Source organism: Macaca thibetana, chromosome 1, assembly GCF_024542745.1.
Source record: "Macaca thibetana thibetana isolate TM-01 chromosome 1, ASM2454274v1, whole genome shotgun sequence".
In the NCBI taxonomy this organism is placed as follows: domain Eukaryota; kingdom Metazoa; phylum Chordata; class Mammalia; order Primates; family Cercopithecidae; genus Macaca; species Macaca thibetana.
In genome coordinates this window covers 96,175,437-96,193,057 of record NC_065578.1, presented here as the reverse complement: position 1 = coordinate 96,193,057, position 17,621 = coordinate 96,175,437, and the positions used below count along the sequence as shown (strand labels likewise).

General features: G+C 35.5%; 1 protein-coding gene across 2 annotated transcripts in view; it reads right to left on the bottom strand.

Annotated features, from left to right (window-relative positions):
* The window catches only part of PTBP2 (polypyrimidine tract binding protein 2), an 843,808-nt gene that overhangs the window by 41,082 nt on the left and 785,105 nt on the right, over nt 1-17,621 (bottom strand). For both annotated transcript variants that reach the window (XM_050807386.1, XM_050807397.1), the window contains 2 exons: nt 3,976-4,148; nt 3,003-3,146 (listed from right to left, as the gene is read on the bottom strand). In XM_050807386.1, coding sequence (XP_050663343.1) covers nt 3,003-3,146; nt 3,976-4,148 — 317 coding nt within the window. The remainder of the gene's footprint in view (nt 1-3,002; nt 3,147-3,975; nt 4,149-17,621) is intronic.

Here is a 17,621-nt window from a genome sequence, read left to right as displayed (position 1 = left end):
GTTCATTAACAAAGAGCTAAATTTCTCTTCTCCCTCCTCTGACCAACTTGTACCCTCACCATCAAACAACAACAACAAAAAAAACCTCTCTCTTAAAGGCACCAGAATTTCCTTCTTTCTTTATTTCTTTTTTTTTTTTAAGAGACTGGGTCTCATTTTGATGCTGAGGCTGGAGTGCAGTGGTGTGACCAGTTCACTGCTGCCCCGAACTTACCTCAGTCTCTCAAAGTGCTGGGATTACACGCACGAGCCAAAGTGCCCTGCTGGTACCAGAAATTCTAAAGGGAGTTTTGTGACCCAGAATAAGAGCTCTTTGGTATTTGGGGGGGATGGGAGTAACAGCTTGGTAGACACTCTTCATTACTTTATCCTAGAGGAAAGCAGACAACTTTAACAAAATATAATTGTCCATTCTGAAATATGAAGAGACAACAAACGGGGGATGAAGAGAGTGAGAACAAGATAAACATAAATGCTAACACTGAAAAAATAACTCAGCATAGAGTGATATATTTTTAAAATACTGTAATTAGTATCCTCAAAGTACTGCTGTCACAAGACATAACTGACTACAAAAAAAAAAGATGACCAAAGGAGATTGAAGGGCTTTAGAAAATGAAAAATAAAATTGTAAAGCATTTTTTTCAACAGAAGAACTTTGCACTGATTATTCCTTCTGTCTGAAATAAGTGGCTTATTCCCTAACCACTTTGAAGATCATTATTCAAATATCCCCTCTCAATGGGGCTTCCAACGGTCATCCTAAGTCCCCCTCCTCCACATCCATGCGTAGGCGCCAGCTTTGTTCTTTTTTTTGGCAGAGTCTCGCTCTGTCACCCAGGCCGGAGTGCAGTGGCGCATCTGGGATCACTGCAAGCTCCGCCTCCCGGGTTCAAGCAACTCTCTCTGCCTCAGCCTCCAAGTATCTGGGATTACAGACATCTGGCACCATGCCCAGCTAAATTTTTTTTCTTTCCTTTTTGTATTTTTAGTAGAGACAGGGTTTCGCCATGTTGGTCGGGGGGGCGGGTCTTGAACTCCTGACCTCAGGTAATCCGTCCGCCTCAGCCTCCCAAAGTGCTGGGATTACTGGTGTGAGCCACCAAGCCTAGTCCCCAGCTTTATTCTTTACGTGTTCCTTTTGTTTAATCTTTTAACATGAGAATGTGCTTGCAAATTACTTAAATAATAATGAAATAGAAATGGGACATTAAATGCCATTTTAAGAGGACACTGTGTGCGCTAAGGGAATAAGGAATAAGCCAAAGAAAGAAAGACAAACGACACATTATCTCACTTACATATGGAATCTAAAAAAGCAGAACTCACATCAGTAGAGAGTAGAAAGATAGTCACCAGAAGCTGGGGGAGGGAGGAATGAACAGGGAAAGGGGAGATGATGGTCAAAGTACAAAGTTTCAGACAGGAAGAATGGTTCTGGTGATCTACTGTACAGCATGGCAACTACTGTAATGCATAATATTGTATGCTAATGAGTTGACTGATGGCTGGCAGCCCCACTTCAGGATGGGGACTGGTCACCTGAAAGACCAAGGCATGATTAGAGGCTTATTATCCTTTGTACTATCCTATACAATAAACTAGTAAATCTCAGTAAATGTTTCCTTGAGTTCTCTGTGCTGCTCTAGCAAATTAACGAAATCCAAAAAGGGGGCTGTGGGAACCCTAACTTAAAGCTGGTCAATCAGAAGTTCCAGAGGCCTGACTTGCTGGTGTCTGAGGACATCTTGTGGGACTGAGCCCTCAACCTGTGGGATCTGATGCTATCTCCTGGCAGATAGTGTTGAAACTGAGCTAAGTTGGAGAACACTGTAGACCTGACTGCTTGCTTGCCATGTGGAAAAAAAATTCCCTCACATTTCTGGCCGCAGAAGCCTTCTGTGTTGATTGTTGTGGTGTGAGCAGAGGAAAAACAGTTTTTCCACATTCCACTGTGTACCAAAGGAATTTTAAATGTTCTTACCATAAAGAAATTGTAAGTATTGGAAATGATGAGCATGTTAACTAGCCATATTTGGTCATTCCACTATATATATGTATTAAAACATCACCTTGAACACCGTTAAGTATATACCATTATTTGTTAAAAATAAGTTAAAAATGCAAAAAAAAATCTAAGTAAAAAGAAAGAACAGCAGATATTTTCTTTTGGTATTCTTCCTCTTGATAATTATTAGAAGCGTACATTCTTTTTCAAAAGAAATTAAAAATTCATCATCAAATTAAAAAAAACAGCTGAAATTTCAGTCCTATCTTTTAGGTAAAAAGTTTTACAAGCTTATTTTTCATAAACTATCTAAACCATTTTGTCACTTTGTAAAGTGACAAAAATCTATGAGGAATAGTTTTCCATTACATTTTTATTAAGAAAAAGTCTGTATTTTACTGACAGAGAAAGATATCATTAGTTTTAAAACTATATTAAAACAGCGAAAGTTTTAGATAATTACAGCAGTCTTATAATGTAGGTCAGAAAACATTCTAATGCTATTTTTAAATACATTAATTTTAAATAATATCTTCTACATTACATTTTTAAAACATCAATACATTCATATATTCCTCATCCTTAAGATTTCTTTTCCAGGAAAACCATTAACACATCTTCAAAAATTTTTTTCCATAAGAAATTAAAACTTATAAAAAAAGTCAAATAACCAAAGGCACTGAACTTCATACCTTAAATTCTAAGCAGGAGAGTCGTATAAATAGTTTATGCTAATAACAAATCCTACCTGATAAGCTTCTCCACAAAAATTTTAACTTGCAACAAGAAAAAGAACATTTGATCAGGGGTTTAAAGGAATTTAAAATGACATAGTATTTAATACTCAGAAACATTCTGCATGAAAATACCTTAAAAATAACAAGAAGATGCCTATAAGGAACATCTGAACAGGTAAACATTTCCTTCCTATTAATGTTTATGAGATTCATAATATGTTCTAGGCCATTTTATTTACGCACCTACACATACTTACTTGGTTTAATGTATTATCTGTCTTTAGTTCTTTGTGATTCGAGTACTGGATATATATCGGTTGGTTACGAAGGTGAGGTGTCACGGCAGAATAGTAATTAACCATAGTAATAGCTGCTTCCTCGGTTGCTAGTTCCAAAAATGCCTGAAAATTTAAGTAGCACAATTTTTAATACTATAAATTCAAATAAAATTAATATCTGAGCAATCTATTCAGTTGATTTTAATCAATTATCTAGAATATAATCTTTCAAGTTACTTTTAAATAAGTAGAATTAGAAATCTCTTGTTGAAGTTTAGGTATACAGTTAAAGCTAACCTCAGAAGAAAGTTAGAACTGAGTACGTGCTGCTTCTACCTTCCACCTATGATTTTTCACACCCACAAATCTATTCCCACAGCAAATGCTAGAGAAAATGTAAATATTTTCTAGCATCAGAATTTTACCACTTCTACCCTAGAGAATATATGATTTCCAAGTCATTTAAAAAGCAGTATAATTATACAGAGACAAAGAAAAACATTACAAATTAAATGTCAGATTAACATTAAGTATATAAAAGGGAGTGTTAAATTTCATAAATTATTCTAAATGGCATCATTTAATATTTTTAAATAAAATTGCATATTCTCCTAAAGTAAGCTTAAGGAAAGATGCGACTAGTACTTCTACTGATTTCTGATATCCAAGACAGAGCCACAGTAAAAGAAATACTTCATTTGTATTTTCCACAATTTCATAACAATTACTCAATTACAGCCCTAAAGTGAATTCAAAAGGCAAAGTTTAAAAACTATAGTGATTCAATTTGGCTACCTAGCATTAGTTTCCCACAGATACCTACTTGAAAAACTGAGAATACAACTTCTGTTCTTTAAGAAAAATAACCTACTATTTTCTCCCTTTTACAATTAATTCACACCTGCTGGATAGTTTGGGGTTTAACATTTCATAAACCCCAAAAAAAGTGTACCTGATTTTTTCCTTTCAGCATAAGGATGTTGGTCACCTTACCAAAAGGTAAGCCTAAAGCAATAACTTCAGTTTCTGTTACTTCCCCAGGTAATTTTCGAATATGAAGTACACGAGAAGGAGCACCATCCATTTTATCTTCTCCTTTAAATTTTTTACTATCATTACCATTGGCTGAAAGACATTAAAAAATAGTCTTTATATATCAACAATAAAAGAATGTATGAATCTTCCTATTTATGTAAAAAACTACAAATTTCCAAAAAGAACTTAAAAACGTATCTGAGAATACTTAAATAATTCTTAAAAATTCAAATGCTAGGCTTTCAAAGGAATAAAATCCCATCCACCTATTATTAAATGAAATTATCAATTAGTTAAGATTGCTGTTAATGTGTTTCTCAACAGTATTATAAAGAGTAATTATTAATAACAACATTAAAAAGTAATCTCATAAAGAAACTGTCCAATGACTAAAGAATACAATCACAGTCACGTGCCACATTAACTACATTTTGGTCATTGACAGGCCACATATACAATGGTGGTCCCATAAGATTATAATACCATATTTTTATTGTACCTTTTCTGTTTAGAAACATCAATACTTACTACTGTGTTACAACTGCCTCCAGTATTCAGAACAGTAACATGCTATACAAGTTGGTTGCCTAGGAGCAAAAGGCTACATATACCATATAGCCTACATGGGTAGCATGTTTGTGTAAATGTACTCTATGACATTTATGCAGTGACAAAATTACCTAACAATGCATTTCCCGGAGGGTATCCCCATCACTATCTCCAAGATTTATGGCTGTATCTTGTAATTTAATCATCTTATAATGAACTAATATGAATATTTTTAAAAGTGAAAAAACTAGGTTGACAAAAATTAGGAAGATAATTTTACCTGAGAAATGATAAATTGTTTGATTTGAAAAACGTACTTGAATGTGGGATCAAAGAATGTAAAGTTTACAAAACTGATAATGCAGTCAATCCAATTATGGCTTATCTACAATGAGCTTCTTCTAATATATTACTATTACCATCTAAACTACCTAATATTTTGTGACTATTAAGATCAATATACTCTAAATCACTCATGAACTTAATTATCTTATTCTATTACCATGAGATTTAAAGTAATATAATTTAATCAACAAATTAGTTAACGGCCTTCATTCCAAATCTTCACCAAAAAATAAAAACATTATTCAAAATGCCTATAAAATAGATAATATTTAAATAGAGTTGTTTGAAGGACTTGCAATCTACTATGCCAAATCAATGGTTCTCAATCTTTTAGGATCTCAAGGATATTTCTGAGACTGTAGCTAAAATGAAGGATCTTGACACATTCAGAAATATACATGTATACTCCATTTTGTATAAACTTTTAGGTAATTTATGGTATTTCCCAAAACATTCAACACAACCTATAAACAATATAATGTGTTTGTATATGTTCAACAATATCTGTAAGACTGTAAGATTATCTTGGTCTCCAAAGTGTCTTCAAAATTAATTCACTCATTAATTCCTTAAACATTTACTGGGTATTCAGGGATGTGTCTAGCAACGTTTTACGTTCTGAGGGTACAGCAGAGTGAACAAAACGATTATGATTCCTGATACCTTATAGTGGGGAGCTGGACTAACTAGTACCTGAACCAGATACTTTCTATGGTATGTGCTATGAAGTAAAATAGTGATGTGCTTAAAAGTGACTTTGTCTAGGACTGGAAGATGATGGTAGTAATGATTTTACTGGATGACCAGAGAAGGTATCTCTAAGAGATAATATATGGACTCAAGCTATACTTAAGTCATATTTTACTGTAGGAGTTTCACTTAGGTTTATATACTTGAACAGCTAGCCAATGCATTTAAAAATTCCCTTAGGTTGTCTTTGTACAGAAGAGTAAGCTCTGGCTTCTGAATATATTACCCTGAAAATCTTGGCTGGCTAGCTCTTCACCACTCCAGAAATATGAAAAAACTACAGGAAGCTGGCCGGGGTGCGGTGGCTCACGCCTGTAATCCCAGCACCTTGGGAGGCGGAGGGGGATCACGAGGTCAGGCGATCAACACCATCCTGGCTAACACAGTGAAACCCCCGTCTCTACTAAAAAAAAATACAAAAAATTAGCTGGGCGTGGTGGCAGGCGCCTGTAGTCCCAGCTACTCGGGAGGCTGAGGCAGGAGAATGGCGTGAACCTGGGAGGCAGAGCTTGCAGTGAGCGGAGGTCGCGCCACCGCACTCCAGCCTGGGCAACAGAGCGAGACTACGTCTCAAAAAAAAAAAAAAAACTACAGGAAGCTATCCCATGTCCTTTCACTACTGACAAAGATTTGTGTGTGCACAGGGCACCTGAATTTGTCAAAAGGAAGAGACTGAACTTTGCATTTTGTAGTATCTTATCTAACAAAATCATCTCGAGGCCAGTTAACAGAAAATGTAAGCTAAAGCACAGAATCCAAAAAATATGCATATACTTTAAAACATGTAATTGGCACACACAACAACTGGCATCAGTCAACAAGGAACACATATTCTTCTGATACAGGACTAAGACCTTTTTTTGACAAAGCAGTCTGAATACTGAAACTTGATAATCTGTTCTCGTTCATTAGTTTGTTTGAATAACAAGAACAAATACTTCACAGTCCAACCTAAAGCCCCATGTGTTATAGGTTATGTATCACGATACTCAAAAAAGTAAATTTCAGTTTCTCCTAATTTGGTCTGTCCTTTTCCTTCTGGGAGAAAGACAAGGAAAAAAAAACACCAATAAAGATACTACCTATCGCTGTACCCATAAGGAGAAAAAAGGCTTCCCCTTTCAAATGATTTTCCAAAAATAATTCCCAAAAGGCAAAAGCCTGCCTAAACCTATTATTACAGAAATTAAATAATTTGCTTTGGACTTGTATTGGATGTTTTCTGGACAGCGGATGTTGAGCAGAAGTACAACAGCTGAATAACACAGAAAGAAGGTAGGAAACTTTTGAGAATCAAAAGACAAAGATCTTGACGTCTTAGAAAAATACAGAAAAGACATAATTTTATTTTGCATCAATATTTAACATTCACTGCTAATTAACTACATGCCAAGCAATTTATAACTCTCAGATTGCTATCATCACGACCTATCAACCCCATTTACAGGTAACAATTAGTTAAATGCCCAAGATTAGATAGTTACTAAGTGGTACAGACAAGAGGTAGTAGAGAGAGGATTAAACTCAGGGAGTATGAATCCTAGTCTGTGCTCTTATACAACTACACTATAGAAGGAACTCAAATACAAACTTCACATTACATACAGGTTGCCTAAAAAAGATCTGTCCTTTTCTCCCAAAGACCAAGCCAGTTACTGTAGTAAACGATCAACATTTGCACCACCTGACACTCCCTCAGTTAGTTAATAGCTTCCAGAGGGTGACTACTAAGTATTCATATCTTAGTGCCAAATATTATAAAAGTCTTCATTTTAAATAAATGATACTATGAGAATGTGGGAATGGGGACTCCTTTAATAATATAACAAAGCCTATTTTCTAATATAAAAACACTCCAGCAACACTGAAAAAGGGCCCAAAATTTTGTGGTTCACAACTTACAAAGCATTAGGTCTGCCTGTGTTACAGTTCTACAGTTCTTCAGCATCTTCCCACGATCCTGAATAGGAAAGGTCTACTGAGGGAATGAAAGAGATCTTTCCCTTCCATTCCTCCAGGAAACCCAGAACTTTTGTTTGGGTGTGTAAAACCAGTAATAATTCAAATGTTTATGTTCAATTAAGAAGGTATGAGGTAATGCTTTTATTTATGCATATAAATTTTATTCATTGCATATGAATGTAAAAATCTTTAAGCACACCATTTTCCATATATTATTCAACTCTTTTAAAGCCTCTTGCTTAGGGAAGATGTTCATGTACTCAAAGATTCAAAGCAAATAAAATTTTAAAATGGTTTCTACTTGAATATTTCTCTTTCAACCTCAAAACCAGTTTTCTACCTCAATTCTAAAGCCAGCATCTTCACCTCTATCAGTACATCACTTTTCTCCTGCTGACTGACCTTTGTTCTCCACTAGCTTTTACCTGCAATTTTTACATAAATGGGTGTCGAATTTTACATAAATGGGTGTCGGCAAGATCATGGGTAATTTTTTAAATCACCACATCCATCAGTCGACAAGGAACTGTGAACCCTTTCTTCCTCACTGAATTTCTCTAATAGCACCCCTAAAATTTCCACTTCTACTTTTCTCATTTCCCCGACTCATCTGACACTTGCTTTGAATCCCGATTACTCATTAATTCCCCAAAACTGTTAAGTTTCCCATGCTGTTTTTGTTCCGATACTCTACCTATCTTTACTTATTAATATAAACACTCTAGCACTGGGTTTCACAGTATCTATCTATCTATCTATCTATCTATCTATCTATCTATCTATCTATCTATCTATCTATCTATCCATCCATCCATCCATCCATCCATCCATCCATCCAATCTATGAGACAGAGTCTTGCTGTACTAGCTGGAGTGCAGTGGCGTGATCTTGGTTGACTACAACCTCCACTTCCCAGGTTTAGGTGATTCTCGTGCCACAGCCTCCCACGTAGCTGGGAATATAGGCGTGCACCACCACACCCAGCTAATTTTTGTATTTTCAGTAGAGATGGGGTTTCACCATGTTGGCCAGGCTGGTCTTCAACTCCTGGCCTCAAGTGATCCACCTGCCTCAGCCTCCCAAAGTGCTGAAATACAGGCATGAGCAACAGAACCTGGCCTACTTTCTCATATAATGTGTAAATTATTTAGTCCTACTCATTCACCATTATACTTTCAACTGTGTACCAATATAAAATACAACACTGCAAAACCTTATGCTTCCGTCCAGTGAAAACTAGTGACAAAACTTAAGTACATCTTCATTCTCCAAGTCTTTCAGAGGCACACATTTATAAAAGTTTTCCTAACTCTCTTTATCAAATACGAAACTGAGAGGCAAAGCAGTTTTAATTCTAAGCAGTTTTAGATTTCAAAGCAAAGCAGTGTTTTCCAGCTTTAGAAAAACAAAAAATAAATAAATAAAAAGACTCTAAGAAAAAAAAATGAATGCTGCTACTCTTTCCTGTATGAGAAACAAATTCCAAAGAAGACTTAACAAGAAAAAAAGCAGGTAGATGCAGATAGGTGGTACTTCTGTTATTCTGTTGGCTGTTTCTGCAACACCCACCACACAAAAAGCCTCACGAGGTTTCCGTAAAAGGAAACCTATTAACTCTTGTATTTCCAAGTAGTTGTGTGGCCTAGTTGTCCAAAGTATATTAGGCATGAGCTGGAAAAACACAGAAGGCACCTAGAGAATGCTCTCACTACCTTTATATGCAAGAAGATAACTTGTTAAAGCCTTCATAAATAGTAAAACTATGAAATAATCTACTGGAATACTCTCAAAACATTATAGCAAAACGAAATGACATCACCTCAAAAATATGTCTGTAAAAGTCAAAATGAAAATCTTAAAAGAGTTCTAAGTAAAATGTTCCAGACTCTTTGGAATGGTTTAACTGCTTTCAGGTAGAGCAAAATGTCATGTTTAGCAATAATTTTCAAAAAATCCTGCTATTATAGAGTAACAATCAGCACTGGCAGAAATACGTATACCTAAAGGGATATTCCAGTTCCATATCTACAAAGAAATCACTAAAAAATTAAAGAGACTATACCTTAGAATTGTCAAGTCTCCTAGTCACTGCTAAATAGTTACAAATTTAACAAAATCAAATTCTAATGCTACTTGGGAACAGTTGTATTTTTGAAATATTTCACTTTTATATCTCTCGAAGGAACCAATTCATTAGAAAATGTCCTTACTGTATCAATTTATTAAACATTTATTTACCTGAGATTAAGTTTCTAATAAAATGAAATTTTCTAACCTGTAAAATTAATTTTTTCTTTGACAAAAAGCACCTATTCAACAGGTACAGAGAAAGAAAAGTCTGCATAGGTAAGAGAAAGGCTGTTGAGACAGATGCCTTAGGAAACAATTCTACAGTAAAATCTATTACAAGAAATATTTTAGATAAAGCTGGAAGCTGGAACATAAAAATGAAATCCTGTACTATATCTGATAACCATAAAAGTGTCCTTGTAACATTGTCTACCAATGTCCTTTTGAGTCATCTGAATTACATGGATTATTTTTCCAGGCAAATATAATCACCAATTTTTAAAGGTATTTTATGCTATTTGCTCTTATAAGCGACAATATTCAAACTGGTGTCTCTCAGAATATATGCAGACTTTCATCTTTGTCAGAAAAAAATAGAAAAATCTTAAAACTCAGCATTTCCTCTGTACGCAGAGGTTAAATAAACTGACTTCTTGTGTTAAAACAAGCTTAAAGGAATTTTATGCCATCATTACAAAAAGATTAGATTGATTCTTTGGTCATGAAGTACACCATATATCATCCCTAATGCATAGTTAGAAAAATAGAGCAGTAGCAGATTATTCTTTCTTTCCACCAAAAACGAGTCTCCTTTGTTCTCCTACTTTTCCCCCTTTGTTAATGGCATCATCTTCCACCAACCCAGTGATTCTAAGACAAAACTCCTTCATATTATTCCAAACTTGTCTTCTTCCAGATAACTCGTTTTAACATCTCCTGCATATTCTCCTTCCAAGACCCTAAAATTCGGGACCTTGATATCTTTGGAATGAACTACGGTAATGTTTTAAAACTATTCTCCCCTCTATACAATACTGCCTCTGAAATACAAATGGAACAAAAATTCTTTCTAAAATGTAAATCTGGTAAAGTCCAAGCTACACACACACACACACACACACACACACACACACACAAATCCCATATCTAGGCCCCTGCTTACATGGACTCACCTAGGCATTCCCAATCTCCTATTTCGCATTATAGCAAGACACAACTACTGGTAATTCAGAGTTCTCAGAGATAATCTACTGCTTCAAACAAATTTTGGATTTGTTTTGCAACTTAGTTTATTAACATAGGACGTTTCCATCACACCAGAAAATGCTACCATATTCCCTTTCTGTTAATCTCCAACATTCTGGTTTCTAAACAAAAAACTAATGATCTGCTCTTAAACTTTCAAGAAATTGAATCACTCTATGTACTCTTTCAGGTCTGTCTGGTTTCTTTTGCTTCATACAATGCTTAATATTCACCCATGTTTTCGCATGTATTACTAACCACTCTTCTGTTATTAGTAAGTAGTAATATATTGTATGATCATACCACAATTTATCCATTTTCCTGTTGATAAACATTTGTGTTATTTCAAGTTTGGGACCATTATCAGTCAAGTTTTTGATACACATACAAGTTTTACAGCAAACATGTTATTACTGGGTAAAAAACTAAAAGTAGAAGTTATGGACCATAAAGTACGTTTATGTTTAACTCCGTAAGAAAATGGCAAACTAGGTCAGGCACAGTGGCTCACGCCAGTAATCCCAGCGCTTTGGGAGGCCAAGGTGGGTGGATCACAAGGTCAAAAGAGCAAGACCATCCTGGCCAACATGGCGAAACCCAGTCTCTACTAAAAATACAAAAAATTAGCTGGGTGTCGTGGCGTGCGCGTGTAGTGCCAGCTACTCAAGAGCCTGAGGCAGGAGAATCACCTGAACCCAAGAGGCGGAGGTTGCAGTTTAAGCCAAGATCATGCTACACTGCATTCCAGCCTGGTGACAGAACAAGACTCTGTCTCAAAAAAAAAAAAAAAAAGGCAAACTATTTTCCCAACTATGTTACATACTCAGCAGTAATCAAAGGCAGTTCCACATCTTCATCAACATTAGGTATTGCCAACCTATTTGATTTTAGCCATTCTAGTTGGTGTAAATTGTCTCATAATGGTTTTGACTTGTGATTACCTGATGGCTAGTGTAATCTTTCCGTGTGCTTGTTACCCATTCTTATAATGTCACTTCTTTTGCCACTTAAAAAAATTGGGCTGCTCATATTTATTGATTGGAGTTTTTTTTACAAGTCTTTTGGGATACAAGTCCTTTATCATTGATACGGTTTGGCTGTGTCCCCCACCCAAATCTCCTCCTGAATTCCCATGTGTTGTGGGAGGGACCTGGTGGGAGGTAACTGAATCATGGGGGCAAGTCTTTCCCATGTTGTTCTCGTGATAAAGAAGTATGTCTCTCGGTTTTAAAAAGGGGAGAGTTTCCCTGCACAAGCTCTCTTTTCTTTGCCTGTTGCCATCCATGTAAGATGTAGATTTGCTCCTCCTTGCCTTCCACCATGATTGTGAGGTTTCCCCAGTCACATGGAACTGTAAATCCATTAAACTGGTTTCTTTTGTAAATTGCCCGGTCTCAGGTATGTCTTTATCAGCAGCATAAAAATGGACTAATACAGTCATATATATGTACTGATATGTAAATATTATATTCTCCAAGTCTGTGCCTTGCCTTTTCATTCTTAAGAATGTCTTTTGAACAATGTCTTTTGAAATTTCCCATGCTGATGGAGTCAAGTTTATATATTCCTTTAAGATGAGTAATTTTTGTTTTAAGAAATCTTCATTTATCCCAAAGTGGCAAGTATACCCTATGCTTTTTCCTAAAAACTCTATACATTAGTTTTTATATAATCTCATTGTTTTATATGCAATAAGGTAGGGTTTGAGTTTCTTTTGTTTTTTTGTACGTATATTCAGCTGTTCTAGCACATTTGTTTAAAAGCCTTCTCTTTCTTCATTGAGTGACCAAGGCAACTTTAATGCATGAGTTATTCCCTGATCACTATGTCACTAACTATGCTAGCACTAAATTGTTTTGGATTAACTACAGGTTTGTGGTGAGTCCTGAGAACAGTGGCAAAATTTACTTTTTCAAAATTGTTTTAATTATTTTAGCTCCTTTTTATTTCCACATAAATTTTAGAATCTACTCTCAATTTAGAAGTCCTTATAGATTCAATGCCATCCCAATTTAGGGAGAACTGGCATGTTAACATACTGAGCCTTCTAATTCATGAACATGGTCTATGTCTTCATGTAAGTCTTTTTAAAACTTCTCTTAGCAGTGTTTCATATTGGTGCAGATGTCTTACACATCTTTTGTCAAGTTTTTTTCCTGATATTTTTTGTCTGCTACTTTTAATAAATGGATTTTTTAAAATTTCATTTTTTAAGAATTTGCTGCTAGTATAAGGAGACTATTTTTGTATACAGAACTTGTATCCTATAATTATTCTAAATTCACTTATTAGTTCTACCAAATCTGTTGTAGATTCCTTTAGGTCTTCTATTTTAAAAAGCATGTTGAACAGTGAATAAGACAGTTTTCTTTCTTCCTTTACAATCTTTATGTCTTTTATTTCACCTGCTTTAATGTAAGCAGAAAGTTAGGGGGAAAAAAATTGAGAAAACAGACACCCTTGCTCCATTTCTGATTTTAAGAAGAAAACATTCAATATTTCCCCATTAAGTATGAAATTTGTTGTAGGTTCTTAGATACCCCTTATTTACATTGTAAAAAGCTCCTTCTCTTACTAGTTTTCTGAGAGATATTTTTCCTTCTTCATTCTATCACTGTGACAAATTACACTGAGTTCATTTTCAAATGTTAAACAAACCTTACAATCCTGTGGTAAGTCTCAGAATTGCCTCTCATATTCTACTGGAGGTGATTTACCAACATTTTCTTAAGAATATATGCATTTAGGTTAATGAGAAATACTAGTCTGAAATCTTGATATATTACCCTTGTCAGGTTTTGCTGTCAGTTATAGTGGCTTCATAAAGTGAACAGGGCAGTATTCCCTCCTCCATTTTCAAAGACAGCTATTATTTCTTTAAAATTTCATAAAATTCAATAGTAAAACAACCTATGCCTAGAGTAATCTTTGTGGAAATATTTTTTTAATTATAAATTCCGATTTGTATAATACAGTAGTATATAGCTGTTAAGCTATATACTTAAGTCAGTTTTGCATTTGTCAAGAAACTTACTTCATCTAAGTTGTTGAATTTGTTAGCCTTAACATTGGTAATATTATTTTCCTATTATATTCTATATATCTCTGATTTTATTTAAAGTGCTAGCTCCACTTTATATTATTAATGTTATACTATTATACTCTGTACATTTCCACTTTCTGTGAAAGTGATTATCTCGACTTTGATTCCCACACTGGTAATTTATGTCTTTTCTTGGTCAGTCTTAAATAGGGAGTTTTAAACCTTTTTTTTATAATATAGGTATTTGAAGACATACTTCACACCATACACGCCCTTGGGTCGTATCCAACAAATTTTGATATATTTTCATTCAGTCAAAAATATGTCCTTGTGGTAACACTTCTATAATCCATGTGCTGTTCACAATTGTATAATTTCTAATATTTCATACTTTCCTAGATGTCTATTTTTGATTTCTAATTTAATTCCACTATAGTCATATACTATATGAACTGTCAATCACTTGAAATTTATTGAGCTATTTTGTAATCCAATACATGGTCTACCATTGTGAATGTTCTATGTACACTTGAAGTTATTTTACAGTTACTGGGTATAGTTTTATAAATGTGAGTTAAGCCAACATGACAGCATTTTTCAAATTATGTATCTTTTTATTTGGGGGATAGGACTGTAACTGTCCTATCAATGACTCTAAATTATAGTTTAAAAAATCAGGCTATGATTGTGGATTTCTGTTTCTCTACTTAGCTCTGTGATCTTTTTCTTAACATACTTTGTTATTATTGGCATACAAATTAAGAAATGTTTTCTGATAAACTGACCCTTCAGCATTATGAAATATGCTTTTTTATATTTGGTAATACTTCTTGTCTTAAATTTTTCTGTCTAGTAATATAATCATATCAACTTTCTCGCGCTTACTGTTTGCATGGAATATCACTTTCCATCTTTTTACTTTCAACCTGCATCTTGGTATTTCCACCTGACCCTCGTATAGGCAGTGTAGTTAGGCCTTGCTTTTTAATCAAGTCTGACAATCTTTGTCTTTTTTTTTTTTTTTTTTTTTGAGACGGAGTCTCGCTCTGTCACCCAGGCTGGAGTGCAGTGGCGCAATCTCGGCTCACTGCAAGCTCCACCTCCTGGGTTCACGCCATTCTCCTGCCTTAGCCTCCCGAGTAGCTGGGACTACAGGCGCCCGCCATCTCCCCCGGCTAGTTTTTTTGTATTTTTTTTTAGTAGAGAAGGGGTTTCACCGTGTTAGCCAGGATGGTCTCGATCTCCTGACCTCGTGATCCGCCCGTCTCGGCCTCCCAAAGTGCTGGGATTACAGGCTTGAGCCACCGCGCCCGGCCCAATCTTTGTCTTTTAATTGGACTACTTAGACCAGTAATATCCAAAAGAAATGCAATGCAAGCACATGAATAAATTTTCAAAGATATTCTTCAGAGTAAGTTTAGGTACACAGCAAAGTGGAGAGGAAAGCAGAGAGATTTCCTTGCCTCCTGCCCCCAAATAGCCTCCCCTTTATCAACATCTCCCACCAGATGGCACATTGTTACAACTGATGAACCTACACTGACACATTATAATCACTCAAAGTCTGTAGTTACCTTGGGGTTCACTCCAAGTGTCTTACATTCTATGGGTTTGGAAAAATTTATATGTATCTATCATTATAGCATGCAGAATATTTTCATTGCCCTAAAATCCTCTGTACTCCACCAATTCATCCCTCCCTCAACTCGCAAATCCTTGCAACCACTGATTTTTACTGTTTCCATAATTTTGCTTTTTCCAGAATGTCATATAGTTGGAATCACATGGTATGTAGGATTTTCAAACTGGCTTCTTTTACTTAGTAATACGCACTGAAGGTTCTCCATGGCTTGATAGCTCATTTCCATTTAGTGCTGATTAACACTATACTGTTTGGATATACACCACAATTTATTTGGCCATTTACCTACTAAAGGACTTCTTGGTTGCTATGAAGTTCTGGCAATTATAAAGAAAAGTGCTATAAACATCCATGAGCTGCTTTCTGTGCAGACTGTTTTCAACTCCTTTAGGCAAATACCAGGGAGCACAACTGCTGGATCATACAATAAAAGTATATTTGAGATGGAGTCTCACTCTCGTTGCCCAGGTTGGAGTGCAATGGCGCAATCTTGGCTCACCACAACCTCCACCTCCTGGGTTCAAGCAATTCTCCTGCCTCAGGCTCCTGGGTAGCTGGGATTACAGGTATGCACCACCACGCCTGGCTAATTTTGCATGTTTTAGTAGAGACAGGGTTTCTCCATGTTGGCCAGGCTGGTTTTGAACTCCCGACCTCAGGTGATCCACCTGCCTCGGCTTCCCAAACTGTGGGATTACCGGCATGAGCCACTGCGCCCGGCCATATAGTTTTCTAAGAAACTGCCAAATTGTCTTCCAAAGTGGCTGTACCACTCTGCATTCCACCAAGCAGTAAGTGAGAGTTCCTGCTGCTCCACATCCTTGCCAGCATTTGGTGTTATCAATGTTCTGAAGTTCGGCCATTCTAGTATGTGTACATGTATTTAAATTACAAAAATTTGACAAGTTTTGACATACATATACATCCATAAAACCACCATCACAATAATTTATATGTCCATCACCCTTGAGTTTTCTTGTGTCCCTCTGTCACCCCTCCAGCCTGTCCTTTCCCACTCTTAAACTCCTAGGAACCACGAATTTGCTTTAGATTAGTTTGCATTACCCAGAGTTTTATATAAATGGAATCATACAGGATGTACTCTTTTTCTCTCTCATCTTTTACACAACATAACTGTTTGGAGATTCATTCTTGCTATTGTGTTTATCAATAGCTTATTCTATATGGCTGTTTTTATATTCCACTGTACAGAAAAGCATATGATGCCAAAACAGGAATCTACTTATTAGTTCATCTGTTGATGAATGTTTGTTTCACATTTTGGTGATTACAAATAAAATGGCTATGAACATTAACATGAGAGTTTTTTAATGAACAGATGCCTTCATTTCTCTTGGGTAAATACTTAGGAGACAAGCAATCTGGATCATGAAGAAACTACCAAATTGTTTTCCAAAGTAGTTCTATGATTTTACATTCCCATCAGCAGTATTGTGAATATTATGATTCTTCCTCATTCTTCCCAAATCATGCTTTCCAAGATGGCACTCTTTTTAATCTTAGTCACTATTAATAGGTTTGTAATGTTATTTCACGGTAGTTTTAATTTTCATTTCCCTAATAACTAATGATGCTGATCAGCTTTTCCATGTGCTTACTTACCATCTGTGTATCTCTTGTGCAATATTACCTGTTCAAATATTTTGGCCAATTCATTGAGCAGTCTGTTGCCTGACTGCTGAGTTTACATATACTGCATCTTTTAATATTCTGGATAGAAGTCCTTTATCAGCTATATGCTTTGTTATGATGTTCTTCCAGTCTATGGCTTGTCTTTTCATTCCCTAACAGTTTCTTTTGAAGGGTACAAGATTTTAATTCTGATGTCAAATTCCATTTAAGATTTTAATTCTGATGTCAAATTCCATTTTTTAACAGATTGTACTTTTAGGGTTATATCAAATACATTTCTGCTTAATCCAAAGTCACAAAGATT